Source organism: Chenopodium album, chromosome 24 (assembly GCF_948465745.1).
Source record: "Chenopodium album chromosome 24, dcCheAlbu1.1, whole genome shotgun sequence".
In the NCBI taxonomy this organism is placed as follows: domain Eukaryota; kingdom Viridiplantae; phylum Streptophyta; class Magnoliopsida; order Caryophyllales; family Amaranthaceae; genus Chenopodium; species Chenopodium album.
The window spans coordinates 29,461,310-29,477,857 of record NC_137857.1 but is presented as its reverse complement, the minus strand read 5'-3'; the positions used below and the strand labels follow the sequence as shown (position 1 = coordinate 29,477,857).

At 36.5% G+C, this 16,548-nt stretch overlaps 1 protein-coding gene across 1 annotated transcript; it reads left to right on the top strand.

Moving 5' to 3' along the window:
- The first annotated feature begins 2,202 nt into the window (after nt 1-2,202).
- On the top strand, nt 2,203-16,093 carry LOC145611539 (cysteine-rich receptor-like protein kinase 10). Its single transcript, XM_081666878.1, has 7 exons — nt 2,203-3,072; nt 5,757-5,891; nt 5,994-6,115; nt 14,240-14,450; nt 14,696-14,933; nt 15,304-15,451; nt 15,560-16,093. The coding sequence occupies exons 1-7, from the start codon at nt 2,271-2,273 to the stop codon at nt 15,890-15,892; spliced, it is 1,989 nt and encodes a 662-aa protein (XP_081523004.1). The 5' UTR covers nt 2,203-2,270; the 3' UTR covers nt 15,893-16,093.
- The last annotated feature ends 455 nt before the right edge of the window (nt 16,094-16,548 follow it).

Genomic DNA, 16,548 nt, shown 5'->3' with positions numbered 1-16,548 from the left:
AGAAAAATATAAAATATTGTATAATTTTAAAAAATATAACAATAAAAAGTAAGTGATGCAAATTAAAAAAACGGAGGGAATAATATTTAGTAAAAATAATTTCAATTTAATAAAAATTATTTTAATCAAGACTTATCCAACATGAATTTACCCTTACATGAATGCACAATATTATTATTATTAGATTTTTATTTTTATTTTTTTGTGTTTGGTGAATCATTACCTGTTAGATGAGACACATACCTATCTTCATACCACAATCTCTATACTATTTATGCATGCACAATATTTCCACAAAGTAATAACAATATTAAAATATAACCTTCATAAGTAAATTATTCTAATAATTTTTCATACTACTAAACCCTTCAATATTGTTGCGTTCACAAGGCAGACCGTCAGCGTGTTCATCGGGCTCATCAAATTGCTGGAGAGGCGGCGGTTAATTTTATTTGCTTTAATATTAATTTGTAGTATGGTTTTTTCCTTTGTCAAAAAAAAAAAAAAAAAAAAAAAAAAAAAAACTTAATTAACCCAAATTCGTAAGTTTGAATAATTTATACTATATAAATAAATCTATTGATTATGTATTTAAGAGCCATAAATAAAACTATTAATAATGTGTTTGGGAGCCACGAACAAAATTTTTATCATGTCAAAGAATCAGCGTATAATTAACGATATTAGTCCTACCAATGAGTATGTAGTTATACAGGATAGAGTAATTATGTTATGATTTGTACCTTCAAAAGTTTATCCTAATTTAATGTAACAACTTCTTTGGAAACGGTGTTATTAGACGCAAAAAGGTGAGTTTTTATATAATTCTATGTTTTTTTGTACTTTGAAAATAACAACCATAAGATATAGTTGTATGAATCTAATGGTGTTTTTCATACATGTGTTTAACAGGGTGGCAAAATACAGCCATAGCTAAAATTTTCATACTTTGTATATGTTGTATGTAATAAGTGTATTCATTCTCTTTTGTAGGAATGAATGCTTATTTTCCACCTTATTTCAACTTCTATTGCATTATCAGAACATACATTTGGTTTTTAATTCAAATGTCGATGTTATCATCTTTTTGCATTTTCATAACTAATTGGTTAGATTATACGAAGTATTTTAGAACCTAAAGTTAATTACAAGTAAAAAAAAAAAAGAAAAAAAAAATTCAACTTTTGTTTTATATATTATTTTATAATTTGCTTGAAATAAGAGTCTTAATTGGTATCATGCACAGTTATTTTTTTTTTTATTTTAAGAAAAACATAACATCATCTCTTTATTGCTAAACTAGCGATTAAATGTATAATTAATTTGACAATTAAATTTCTTAATTTGCTTCAATTCAGAGATTGACAGCTGATGAAGAATGTGAATAGGACAATGGATTTTTTTACGAGATATATGCTGGAGTTAATGATGAAATTGGACTCGACATTGCTAACATAATCACAAGTTGTGGACTCTAAGTATATCTTGCTAATATACTCTATGAAAAAGTTTAGATAAATTGAAACATTTGTAAAGCGATTGGTGATCTTACCTTTTGTTCGCTCACCATTCTACTTTATTTAATCATATTTACTTTTTTTCTTTTTTTTTTTTTTTTTTTTTTGTGTCTATTTTGTTTGATAGCTATATAATTAGGGTAATATTATATGTAGCCCTTAGGGCTATATATAAGCATTAAATATACTCTTGAAAATTGTATAAAATTAGGAATTCATGACAAAAACACGCGTAAATCAGTGTTATTAGTGTTTATATATTGACGGTTTCTTAACTTTTTACGATTTTCAAGTGTAAATTTAATGCTTATATGTAGCTCTTAGGGCTATGTATAACATTTTCCATATAATTAATGTCTTCCCTAAAAAAAAAATAGCTATAGAATTAATGTGCATGACACGGTTCCTAAACTAATTTATTAATATTTCTATCCCACCAATATTAATTAATATTTCTATCCCCAAGTTTGTATAAACCTATCCATGAATAGGAAAGCTGGCATATTTATTGTGGTCAATTATTTAACCCACCATTTTAATTTTCTTTTTTGGAAATATATATACCCACCAGTTGTTATTATGAATATTAAGATTAAGTACGTCCAAGGCTCAAACAAGCCAAGAACTAAAGTGGGTACCAGTACCAGTACTTCTCCACCCCCCACCCACCCCACCACACACACACACACAAAAATAAATTAGAAGTGTTAACTCAAAATCAGTGGTTCGAAGTGTTCATTTCTTCAATTCATCATGGTGTCCTTCATACTACTATTATTTTTCCTAATTAATTCCTCAAATTCATTTCCAATTTTAAACTACGCGAGATCAGATTGCTACAACTCGTCAATATATCCTCTCAAAAGCTCGTATGACACCAATCTCAACAATTTGCTATCAAATTTGGTCTCAAAAATTTCTACTGCAAATGATGGTTTTATTACAATTAAGCAAGGCTTAGAAAATCAAGATCCTACTTATGGCCTTGCCTTGTGCCGAGGTGACATTGATCGTGACGATTGTAACGATTGTGTTAAGATGGCTAGCGAGGAGGTAACAAGTGATGAGTGTCCGAGGGCAAGTCAAGCAATAATTTGGAAGGAGCGTTGCATGCTTCGTTATTCTAACATGTCCTTTTTTTCTCTCCTACAAGAGGAACCTAACATAGTTCTATACAACATTCTCAATGCCACGGACCATGTCGAAGATAGGATTAGATTGCTCCAGGATACATTGAGTAGTGTATCGTCTAAGGCAGCTTCGGTCAAGTCCGGTAACAAGTATGCCACTAAGGAGGCATTGTTTTCGCCCTTGAATAAGCATTTGTACACTTTGGCTCAATGTGTTCCGAACTTAACAATGGGGGATTGTAGCAAGTGCTTCCGTAAAGCGGTTAATCTTATTCCTAGCTTTGTCTCGCTTGGAGGGATTGTGCTAACGCCTAGTTGTACGCTAAGGTATGAACCTTATCAGTTTTATAGCTTAATAAGTTTGACGCCACCGCCAAATTCGAGCATAGCGCCATCTACAAACATTATTGCAAGAACAAATCAGGGTATGTATGTAAGTTTTGTTACAATATGAAATTTATGGTCTTTCGTTTCAAGAAAATTTGTCAAAAATAATCTCGCCAGACAACCTCTAAAAGACGAAAACCACCCACCCACCCACCACTATAGATTTTTTGATCGCTCAATATTCCAACAAAAAAAAAGGGGAGGGGGTGTTTAAGCCTTAAATGTATCACTAGTGCCACTATAAACTATATTGTGTAGATTAGATGAATTGTTTTAATTTGATAGGAATCTGTTACTCAGCATTATACATTACAAAAAGTACCTACGAAGTTTCATATCATTACAAAAAGAATTGGATTTCTACTATATAAATTGAGAAAAAATTTGAAAAATACCTCCATCTATTGTTGTCATCTGAACAATACCATCTCAAGTTTTTTTTTTAATTGTATCTTACCACTTAGTTTTATTAAAAACTACCACTATTTTTGTCCAACTCCCCTATATGACATCACGATGGGTCCTACTAACCAATTTTCCTTCGAATTTCACATTTCCTCTTCCCTAATCATCCTAATTAACCAATTATACCCTCGATTTTGCATTGTCATTTGGCTTGAAGAACAAATTAGCGAATAAAAACCCTAAAACAACGCCTAATTAATTGATTTGCAAATTGATATTAAAATTAGACAAAGAGGAAGAAGAAGGAATAACAGAGGTGAGAATCGAGGGAAAATAGAGGAACAATTGGTAGTGAGACCCACCGTAACGTCAGATAGGGGAGTCTAGCAAAAGTGATAGTAGTTTTTAGTGTTTTTGATAAAACTAGGTGGTTAAAAAAAACTTGAGGTGATGTTGTACGAAATGACAACAATAGATTGTGGTATTTTTCAAATTTTTCATAAATTGATGAGTTTATTTATTAGGGGTTAAAAGAAGCCAAGTCCGATGGTAAAGAGGGTATAGTTTGATGTGAGCGTTATTGGTTCTAAACAATTAATTGTAACTTGTAATTCCAAATTAGTGCAAATCTATCTTGGAAAAGTCAGAAGTCAAGTCAGAAGTCAAGTCAGAAGTCTAGGAAATTTCATTTCATGAAAAATTACTTTCCGTTAAAGTTCTTAAAAGAAACAGGTTCATAATAATTTGTTACCAATCAGAAAATTTTATCGGTTTTTTTTTTTAAAAAAACTACCTAATAAAATCTAAATTTTTGTGAATACCTAATAAAATAAAATAAAAGCAGTTGTTAAGAAACTACCAAATAAAAGGTAAAATGTTGTAAGTTATTACCTTTGGCCAAATTTTCGATGTTAGTTGATCTAGTTTTACGGCGTTGACCCACCTCAGAACACCCTCAAAACTACCTTAGGGGGTTGGTTTTTAAGGTGGTATGGTTATATTGGGGGTAGTTGGAGATATTTCGAGTTGGTGAAGGTAGTTTCGTGCTTTGAATAGTGGTTTTTGGGGTTAGGGGTGTTTGTTTTGGGTTGGAGGTCATGCACACGGAGGATGTAGGGTGGTTAGCTGGAGAAGTTCATTTCAAAAAAATTTAAAAAAATAAATAAATAAATTGATACCCTATTTCTCCAAAGATTTTAAGAATTTTAAGATACAATTTTTAGTTCTCTTTTAAGAAATTATCAATTGCCTCACAATACTTGTAAATTTTTAAGTTAAGGACACCTAGACTTGTCTATTTAGGTAAACGGATCGGGTTTGGGCCGAGTTAGTGTAGATCGGGTCAATTCGGGTTAATGTCGTAACCTATGTGGGTCGAGTTCGAGTTGGGTCATGCTTGAGTAGAGTCACATCAGGTCATACATCTTATGGGGTTTAGGTTGGGTTTAGGTCGGGTTACATTTGGGTCAGGTGAGTAAGAGGTCAGGTTTAATTTGGGTTTAAACGGGTTAAAACGAGTTAGAGTCATTCTTAGGTCCGAGTCTAGTTCAGTTCAAGTCAATAAATTGGGGTTATAATCAGGTCGGGTCGGGTCATTTCCAATTCCGACCATGTTCGAGTTCGGGCCTCAAATATTAGTTTAATTTGGGTCTCGAGTTCATTTCAGATTGGGTGATATCGGGTTTAGGTACATTTTATAGGTCATTTTATTAACAGTTCACGTATTAACGTTTATGTTTAATCATTATCATGTATTTCATTTATGGTAAGAGTAATAATGTGAGTGTTTGAGTCAATTTGTATAGGTAGATTTGTAAATTTGAGTGTTTCGATCGAATTAGCTCAGTTCGGGTAAATTTGTCTTCCTTGCATTACTATTTGGATCAAGTCACATCAGGTTTGGGTTGGGTTAAAAACAAATTAAATAAGGTTGAATTTGAGTCGGGCTAGTACAGGTCAGGTTGAATCCAGGTTGGGTGGAATTCTGTTCGGGTTAATAACATGTCGAGTTGATTTTGGGTTTGAATGGGTTAAACAAGTTTAGGTTAGTCTCGGGTTTGGTTTAGGTCAGTTCGGGTAGGATCATCTCACGACGGGTCATGTTCGGGTTCAGGTCACGAATCCTAAGGTTAATTCAAGTCTCGGGTTGGTTTCAGGTTGGGTCATATGGAATTTGGGTTTCCAATTTCTCGGGTTCAAACAAGTTAGGTCATGATTAGGTTTCGGTAAAATTTTTGGGTAGGGTCATTTTTCGACAGCTATAAGGGCACCTACACTTTCAAAGACGTATACATAATAAACTAGCATACTTGTTCAGGAAAGAAGAAGACAACTGCAACGAAAGTAGCTGTGGCGACCATTATGCCATTAGCGGTCATAGGACTGTTACTTACAGGCATTTGTGTCTTTCGAAAGAAAGCAAAGAAGTACCCTTCTCCAGACTTTAAAAATGGTATTTATCTAATACAATGAAGTTTTAATACAATGAAATATTTACTGAACTTTTAATTATAGAATGAAGTTGGCTCATATCTTCTCATGTTGCTATATATAGTGCTTGATGACTTGATAACTGCGGAGTCTTTGATTTTTGATTTGAAGACACTTGAAGCTGCCACGAATAACTTTTTGGATGATCACAAGCTTGGTCAAGGCGGATTTGGCAGTGTTTATAAGGTAACCAATTGGTCACGACCTTTCTATGAAGAAATAAGCTGATAGATATTATAGGATTATTATAATATTTGTCGCAGAGTAGGATATATTTGTATATATTTGTGATATAGTTTGTATTCTTATCGTACTAGCTAGGTTTCCTAACAAGATTAGGACTAGTATTGTAACACTATATATTAATCAATGGTACACACTCCAATCCAAGGAGTTTTCCGAAATCTAACATGGTATCACAGCCTAGATTTTTTTAGGGTTCCACAAAGAAAAATAAATATATTTTTTTTCCTAAAAAGATCCGATCCTTACTTCCGCTACACCTCTGTTCACGTGGTAATTAAATTACCTTCATCACTAATTCTTTGTCCCCCATTGCTGCACCTCCTATTTCTCTTCTGTCAGTGGCAATTTTTGGTTTAATTATCAATGGCCAAAGATGATGAAAACCCAACCCCACCTCCTCCTCCTCCATCCAATGACTATCACCCTGCTAACACTATTAACAACATCAAGAATGAGGTTCCAGAAATTCTTGACCGTGACAAAGGGAACTATGGTAGTTGGGTTGAACTTTTTGAAATACATTGTCATTCCTGCAATGTTATTGATCATATCGATCCTAAATCCCCTCGTCCTACCGACCTCACAACTGCGCAGTGGAACCGCCTTGACTCAATTGTGAAAAAGTGGATTTACAATACAATTTCTGCAGATTTACGAAGCACGGTGTTGTACAAGAACGCTACGACACAGGAAACTTGGGATAGGCTCGCTAAAATTTCTCAAGACAATGGAGAAATCCGTGCTATTTATCTTGAAAACCAATTTAACAATCTTTTTGTGAGAATTTTCCAGATGTGTCTTCCTACTGTCAGAAATTGAAGGAACTCAAAGATCAACTAGCCAACGTTGGTCAACCCGTGTCCGAAAGAACATTGGTATTACGTCTTTGTGCAGGTTTAATTGACTCAGATTACTATGGAGCGGCTCAATCCATCACCCAAATTCGAACTCTTCCCGGATTTGATGAAGCAAGATCAAGAATTTTGTTAGAGGAGTCTCGAAAATTCGCAAAAGACAACTCCGGGCAAGCGTTTGTTACACAAGCTAACAACTTCACCGCCACCGCCGCGGCAACCGCCCAGCAGCAGCAGCTGCCACAACAGCAGGGCGGGGGCGGTGGTGGCGGTGGACGTGGCAGTAAAGGTTGGGGGCAAGCCGAAAAGCAAAGGTAGAGGGCGTGGTGGCCAGCAGCAGCACCAATAACAAGCCCCAGCCCAATCAACGGCTCCTAACCAGTCTGGCCCAACTCAGCAACAATTATGGGCAAGTTTCCAACAATGGACTCAGCAAGCCACATGGGCCAGGCCTCCTGCTCCCTTTCCAATCCAGAACCAACAGTCAATCCTTGGTCAGCCCAAGCCACAGCAGAAGGCCTACGCAGCACAATATGGGCAGCCCATGACCCCTACGGACTTGGCGTCCTCTTTCTCTACTATGACTCTTCCAAATCCCGACAATCCATGGTACGTGGATTCGGGTGCCACATCTCACATGACGAATAATGCTGGTAATCTATTGCCCCTTTTTAATTTAAGCACTAAAAATCATATTTTAGTTGGCAATGGTCATCGTATTCCAGTAACAGGTTATGGTCATGGCACTATCCACATCCTAAATCACCCCTTATCCTTCGTGATATCCTCTTAGCACCCCTACTCATAAAGAACCTTATTTCAGTTCGTAAATTTACCACTGATAATTTTGTGTCTATTGAGTTTGACCCTTTTGGTTTTTCTGTGAAAGATCTTCGTACGGGGACAATAATAACGAGATGTGATAGCTCGGAAGATTTATATCCAGTCAAAATTACCAAGTCCACTCCGTCGACCTATCTAGCTACCTCACTCACTGCTGTCTCCCATCTACTTGGCATAGTCGTTTAGGAGATACTGGAGCTCAAGTTTTTAGCTATCTTAAGTCTAAAAATCATATTTATTGTAATAAGGAGCATGACTCCACATTTTGCAATTCTTGTCAATTAGGAAAACATACTCGCCTTCCCTTTGATAATTCTAATAATACTACTGTTTGTGCTTTTGATATTATACATGCCGATCTATGGACATCTCCTATTCGTAGTTCTCACGGTCACAATTATTATCTAGTTTTATAAGATGATCATACTCATTTTGTGTGGACAATTCCTCTAAAATACAAATCCCAAGCTTTTCAATCATTTATTAATTTCCGAAAGTATGTTGAAACCCAATTTGAACGTCAGATTAAATGTTTTCAATGTGATCATGGTAGGGAATTTGATAATGACCCTTTTAAGCAAAAATGTATTGACCATGGAATGCTTTTCCGCTTTTCTTGTCCACACATATCCTCACAAAATGGCAAAGCCGAGCGTATGATTCGTACACTTAATAATATTAAGCGTACAATTCTTTTTCATGCGTCTCCCCCCCCCCTCGTATTGGTTTTATGCTCTTGAAACGGCCACTTATCTCTTATATATTTTGCCAACAAAAGCCCTTAAAAACAATACTCCTGCTTTAGCCTTGTTTGGAAAAAGTCCTTCGTATAATCATATCCATGTTTTTGGGTGTCTCTGTTTTCCTAATCTGTCTGCAATAGCTCCACATAAATTAGCTCCTCGATCAACCCCGTGTGTGTTCTTTGGTTATCCTATTGACCATAGAAGGTATAGGTGTCTTGATCTCACCACAAATAAAATAATCATATCGCGTCATGTCAATTTTGATGAAGCGACCTTCCCATTCCGAAATTTAGCTCAATTTCGTAGTCAATATTATGATTTTTTAGGTGATGATTCCCCCTCACCTTATTTGTTGCATCCTATTGTTCATACTCCGCAACAAATAGCACGCCCACTATCTCCTAAAACCCAAAACAGCAACCCACACATTCGAGGCCCAGTTACACCTCCTATCAGCCCACAAAGCTCACACACTAAGTTTGTCAGCTCGCGAAGCTCACAAACCATGTCTGTCAGCCCACGAAGCTCACACACTCACTCTGTCAGCACACAAAACACTCATGCCAGGTCTTCCCAGCTCCCTCATACGAGCCCACCCTAGCAGCCCAGTCCGTGACTTGGCTGCGGTATCTCAGACCCAGCCGCGGCCATCCCACGGACCCCCCTGTCCACCCAATTACCCTCTCTACAGCCACCACATGCGGCCAGCAGCCCTACCACACCTGCTTACTCCCCGCCACCCATGCGTGGCATCCCGCCCATACAACCCACTTGGCCACCACCTCCTTCCCCCCCAGTCACCCGTAGTCAACGGGGTATCTTTAAACCCAACCCGAAATATTGTAACCTCACCGTTTAACCTTCGGGTCCTCACCATCTTAAATCACCCCTTCCAAAATCCTATAAACAAGCTTTAAATGACCATAATTGGAATGCGGCGATGAATGATGAATATAGTGCTTTAATTAAGACAGGGACATTGGAATTGGTGCCTAGGCCTGCGGGGGTAAATATTGTTAATTGTATGTGGCTATTTAAGCATAAATACAAGTCTAATGGTGACCTTGAAAGGCACAAAGCTCGTCTTGGATGTGATGGCAGGTCGCAAGAAATTGGTGTGGATTGTGATGAGACTTTCAGTCCGGTAGTTAAAGCGGCCACTATTCGTACTGTTCTCAGCTTAGCCTTGGCTAGAAAGTGGTCGATACATCAACTAAATGTCAAAAATGCTTTTTTGCATGGTAACTTGCAAGAAACGGTTTATATGCATCAACCTCCGGGTTTTCTTGATCAGAGAGAGCCCAATCATGTTTGTCGTCTTCACAAGGCTCTTTATGGTTTGAAGCAAGCTCCTAGAGCTTGGTACCAACGCTTTGCAAATTTTCTTATTAATTTGGGCTTTGTCATTGCTAAGAGTGACACTTCTCTCTTCACTTTCTGACAGGGTGATGATATGGCATATTTTCTTCTTTATGTTTGTGATATTATATTAGCTACCTCATCTGACAGGTTGCGTGCAGGGATTATATCTCAGTTACAAACTGAGTTTCCTATGACTGACTTGGGTCCATTGAGTTATTTTTTGGGTATTATAGTGACCCGAAAACCTTCTTATTTGCTACTTTCACAAGAAAAGTATGCACAGGAGATTTTAGAGCGTGCAGGTATGGCCTCTTGTAAACCTGCAGCCACTCCAATTGACACTAAGTCCAAACTTAGTGCAGATGCAGGACCACCGTTTCGAGATACTACTTTGTATCGCAGTTTAGCAGGTGCTCTTCAATATCTCACTTTCACTAAGCTAGGCCAGATATTGCATATGCGGTACAACAGGTGTGTCGTTTTTATGCATTATCCCCGGGAACCTCACTATGAGGCACTGAAACGCATTATGTGTTATGTTCAAGGTACCATTTATCACGGCTTACATTTATATCCGACTGCTTCTCATCGACTTATTACTTACACTGACGTTGACTGGGTAGGTTGCCCCAAAACCCGACGTTCCACATCGAGCTATTGTTGTTTCCTTGGGGACAACCTCGTGTCTTAGTCATCTAAGCGGCAGCATACTTTATCTAAGTCAAGTTCAAAAGCAGAATATCAAGGCGTCGCAAATGTTGTGTTAGAGGCTTGTTGGCTTTGTAATCTTTTACTTGAGTTACATTGTCCTCTACGGCATGCTACTATTGTTTATTGTGATCATTTCAGTGCAATCTACCTTTCTGGCAACCCGGTTCAACACCAACGCACCAAACATGTGGAGATGGATATACATTTTGTTCGACATAAGGTTGGGAGAAGTTCGGGTTTTGCATGTTCCTTCTAGATATCATCAGTTCGCAGACATTTTCACTATAGGCCTACCACGAGATTTATTTTTGGATTTTAGGTCCAGTGTTAGCATACGCCCTCCTCCCGCTACGACTGCGGGGGTGTGATAGATATTATAGGATTATTATAATATTTGTCGTAGAGTAGGATATATTTGTAATCTAACATAAGTTATCACATATTCACATTATTACTAGGTTGAGCTAAGATACTACGTTGATGTGAGGGACCTTCAAATCTTCAATGGCTTGAGTAATGAGTACAGTAGGCCAAAACAAGTGGGTCCATGTGAGGGAGAGTGAAAAAATGCACTTTAACCCATAAAATATCACATGAGACTAAATTTAAGGGACCTTACATATGAGGGGGGTGTAAAAGTATAAACTTTCTAAATAACACATGTAACTACGTTTGGTTTTTTTTTACACATGTAACTATGTAAATGTTTCATATTGAGAAAAGAAAAGAGATTTAGACACTTTATAAGGCTAAGGGCTACTCCACACAAATTGATGATTTAAATACTAAGTATGTGTAGAAATAGATGGTATTTTTTGAGTGGAGACTAAAGAAAAAATGAAATAGCTATATATATAGTATGAAAGGAGATATTAGATATACTTGATATTCTATTATGATTATAGTGTAATAATATTTGTGAAATTTACTTGATTAAATTTATTTTGGAAAAATACACTTTATTAATCCTAAATTTGGCCAAGTTACTTTGAATAATCCCAACTATTGATTATTCTGCAATAATCCCAACTTTTACCTCCGTTTTCTTCCATCAATCCCAAAACTGGTTACCTGCTAAAAAGGTTTTATTTTTTTTAAAAAAATAAAATAAAAATGCCACGTGTCACTTTTTCACTGGTCCAAAAAAACAAATACAAAAAAATCAAAAATAAATTTTTAAAAAAAACCCACAGCCAATCAGCCACCCCTTATTTCCCCAATCAGGCCACCGGAAACAGTCCCCCTTCCCCAGCCCTATCCCCTCCTCCCAAAAACAACCACAAGCCCCAAACGTCTATCCTTCGATGAAAGCCCGCAAGGCCGCTATCACCAAGCCACCCTAGCCAACCAAGTCCTCGTTTCACCATACCCCAACCATCATCCACCATAGGCAACCTCGTCTTCAACACCACCTTCAAATTCTCACTCCCCCACTGCAAGCCGCAACCACCAATCCACCTTAGCCAACCTCGTCCTCTCCTCCGCCGCAAGCCCAAAACCAGTAGTCCACCATTAATTGAAACGAAAATTATACCGCAAACATTATCAAATTCAGTTGATTCAAAAACTACTGAAAATAAAAAAAAATAGCCAAAAAACGAAAATTAAACCACAAAAATAGCAAATCAAAATAGAAAGCGAGTATCGTGATTTCTAGAAAAAGGGGTTGGGTTTTGGCCGATTTCGAAGGTGGATTTGGAGAGAGGGTGTCGTTTTCGTTTGGGTGATTGGCGAAGGAGGTGGTCTATGTGGGTTGCGGCTGGCGGCGACAAGTTAAGGGTGGCGATTGGGGTGGTTCACTACAAGAATCAAGTCAAATAACGACGGACCGGTTCCGACGGACCCGAAAATCCGTTAGAAAAATCGATATTTCCGACGGATTTATTTTCCGTCGGATAATTCCGACGAATTAAAAAATTCCGTCGAGAATCCGTCAGAAATTTCCGACGGAAAATAAATTCGTCGAAATAATTGGACCTTCCGACGGAATATTCCGTTGAAAATGGTCAATTCCGACGGAAAAATATTCCGTCGGAAATTTTCAACGGAAAAATCCGTCGGGACATGTAATTTAAAAGAAAATATTTATTTACTTCCTAACCATAATCCTCATTCTATCCGCCCCTTTCTTTTTCCCTCACTTTTCTTTCCTCTCTTTCTCTCTCCTCATCCCTCCTCCTTTCCTTTCTTCTCTTTCTCTCTCCTCCGTCTGCCCTTTCTCTCCTCCTTTCCTCTCTTTTCGGTCGTCTTCTCTTTCTTTTCTCCTCTTCATTTTCATCACCTCTTTTTTTATCACCACCAACAACAACATCACTGCTATCACCACCACCAACAACCACCATCACTGACATGACCACCACCAACAACAACAACACCACAACCACCGTGCAACAACAACGACGACTGCAACAACACCGGCGACCACAACAACAATGGAGACCACAAGAAGAACGACGAGCACTACAAGATCTAATTTTAATTTGGGTTAGATTGTAGATCTAGTTAATTTTTTATGTAGTTGTAATGTTAATTTACAAATTATATTAGATAATTGTATAATTATATATTCCTTTAATTTTTTTGGTTTAATCATCGTTTTTTGGAATTTTCTTTATGAAATTCTTGTTAAATTTGTAGATCTAGTGGTTTAGATTTATTTTGTGGTATTATTCGATTTTATTGTCTAAATTTTTGTATTTTTGGGTTGATTTTTTATTATTGGGGTTAATTTCGGCTTTTTTTTTTTGCTAAGTTTTGTGTTTTTGAGGTTCATTTTTGGTGTTGTGGTGGGTTTGAAGGTGGGAAGGGGCTGGAGTGAGTGTGGTGGTGTCGGCGGTGGTGTTTTAAGGCGGAATAGGGGCTAGTGTGGGTGTCGGTGGTGGTGTTTGAAGTTGGGATAGGGGCTGGTGTGGGTGTTGGTGGTGGTTGGTGTCGGTGTGCAGTGGGGTCTGGTGGTGTGGGGTGGTTAGTGGTGATGTGGGCTAGTGGTGGGGGGAGGCTTTTTTTGTTTTTTTAAAATAATTTTCCGACGGAATTTCCGTCGCAACATACCAACGGAATACAATCTGTCGAAAACTTGCGAAGGGATTTTATCGGGCCCGGAAATCACTTCCTATGGATTGAAATCCGTCGGAAAAGGCCCTTTTTCCTACGAAAGGTATTGCGACAAGCAGTTGCGACAGAATTTCCATAGGAAACAGATTTTCCGACTGAAAACAGGGTGTTTCCGACGGATTTTTTCCGTCGTTATTTGCCAGTTTTCTAGTAGTGGTTGTTTGGCTGAAAAGTATTTCTTTTTTTTTGGTTTTATTAGGTTTTTTTGTGGACCACTCATGTTGTGACATGTGTGCAGCAACCTACAATAGAAGGTTGTTGACTTTCGTTGACCGGTTTGAAATTGCCAGAAGAAAACGGAGGTGAAAGTTAGGATTATTGCAGAATAATCATTGGTTAGGATTATTCAAAGTAAATTGGCCAAAGTTGGGATTAATAAAGTGTATTTTTCCATTTATTTTCGTGACCTCATAATGAATGCACTCGTATCACAGGGAACTCTGGAAAATGGACAAGAGATAGCAGTTAAAAGGCTATCAAAGGTATCTAGCCAAGGAGCAGAAGAATTCAAGAATGAGGTTGTATTAATTGCCAATCTTCAACATCGAAATTTGGTTAAGTTATTGGGATTCTTCTTAGCAGAAGAAGAGAAGTTACTCGTGTTTGAATTTGTTCCCAACAAAAGCCTCAACTACTTTTTATTCGGTATGTTCAATATCAATCTCATATGAATAACTCAATGTACTCTTTATATCCTTAGTAAAAGTTAAATTTTTGTGTACATAGTGATCATTCATAATTGTGAGACTTTATATTGTGACAATGCATTTTATGATACAATATAGCCTGAATGACTTTCATGAACACGTACTCTATGTTTATATAAAACTTGATCAACCTTGCTAATTTCAAGTATGGAACGGTATATTCTGCATTTGTATACCTTGTAGATGCACAAAAGCAGGGAGAACTAAATTGGTGTACGCGCTATGAAATTATACGAGGCATTTCTAGGGGATTACTTTACCTTCATGAAGACTCTCAACCAAGAATCATTCATCGTGACCTTAAATCTGGAAACATCTTACTTGATGCTAATATGAACCCAAAGATTGCTGATTTTGGTTTGGCAAGAATCTTCAAGGTTGAACAAACTGTGGATGACACAAGCAGAATTGTTGGAACATAGTAAGTTTTTTTATTTACTTTTTTCTCTTAATATAATTGAATGTATCGTTTTGTAATATTGCCTCTGTTAACTATTACTTGCAACAAAGCGATATTATTTGTGAGATAGAAAATATTCCTTTGTTGCAAATAATAGTTAACGGAGGTAGTAGTATGTTATTTAATATTTGTACGTAAGTAATCCATAATGAAGAACAGGAAAAAATGTTTATTGCATCACTAGATAACTTCACATTTTTTAAGGAAATATTAGAACTTAGAAGATTCACTATATTTTAATATTGTGTAAGGAAGCGGATCTGAAAAATAATTAAATTTGTTGTTTTAAAAAAAAATTACGTGTGTAGTAATTGTTTGCATTACCTTGTAGTGGTTACATGGCTCCAGAGTATGCAATGCATGGACAATTTTCTGTAAAAACCGATGTTTATAGTTTTGGCGTGTTAGTTTTGGAGATTGTTAGCGGTAAGAAGGTTAGTACAAGATTCCATCCATCAACTGGAGACCTCTTAACCTATGTGAGTATATATTATTCATGTGTTATTTCATATTTGATTCAATTTCAAGCTAAATAGGAGATCAATTCAAAATCAAATTCATTCTTTTTATGACAATACTTTTCTTAGGCTTGGAAAAGATTAACAGAGGACAAACTCTTGGAATTCATGGACCCGACATTGAAAGATTCATACTTAATGGAAGAGGTGTTAAAATCGATACATTTAGGCTTATGGTGTGCACAAGAGAACACACAAGCGAGACCAACCATGTCAACAGTTGTTCATATACTCAATAATGGCTCTTCCGTCAACACAATGCCTATACCTCAATGCCCTCGATCCTTTTTTCAAAGTAGTAATGAATCATCTCCTGTGTCAAGGTTAAGTCGACATTCAGCTAATATGTCCACACTATTTTCTGAAAATCAAGACACAGTTAGTGAGTTACACCCGAGGTAACACTAAGCTAGCTCAGTGTTAAAGAGAAAATTTTTAGAATTTTCTTTGCGAGCTAGCTAGTAATGACTTTAACTTCTTATACAATGCAAAATATAAATAATTTTCCTTAACATATAGTTTATTTAGCCTTTTGCAATTATGTTCTTATATTGTATTGTAATTTTCTAATATTTGTAGTTAATTAAAGTCAATATATATTCATATCTTTTAAGTATTGATATTCTTTTTAACAATGTTCAACAAGATTAGGTGATTAAACTAAAATTAAGACGAAAAATTAACTACCAAGATTAACTAGCTGACTAGATATGTATTAGATCCGTAGAAAGGTCAGTACTGAAATATAAAGAAACTAAACATAACCTTAGCTTATTACTAATGTGTGGTTGGTACACCCGAGTGCATCATGCTAGAAAGAATATTAGGTATATTTAAAAGAACATGGGCGAAAAAAAGAACGTTATAGACATTTTTAAAAAGCATGAGCAAACTATGTTCTTTGAGTTTGAACTATATGTTCTTTACATTATACAAAATGTACTTTAGTGTATGTACATTAAAAAAAAATTGTCAAATTCAACCACTTGGAGTAACCATGAAAAAAACATGCTCTTTGATGTATTATCATGTTTTTTTTAAACTTTATGTTCTTTGTC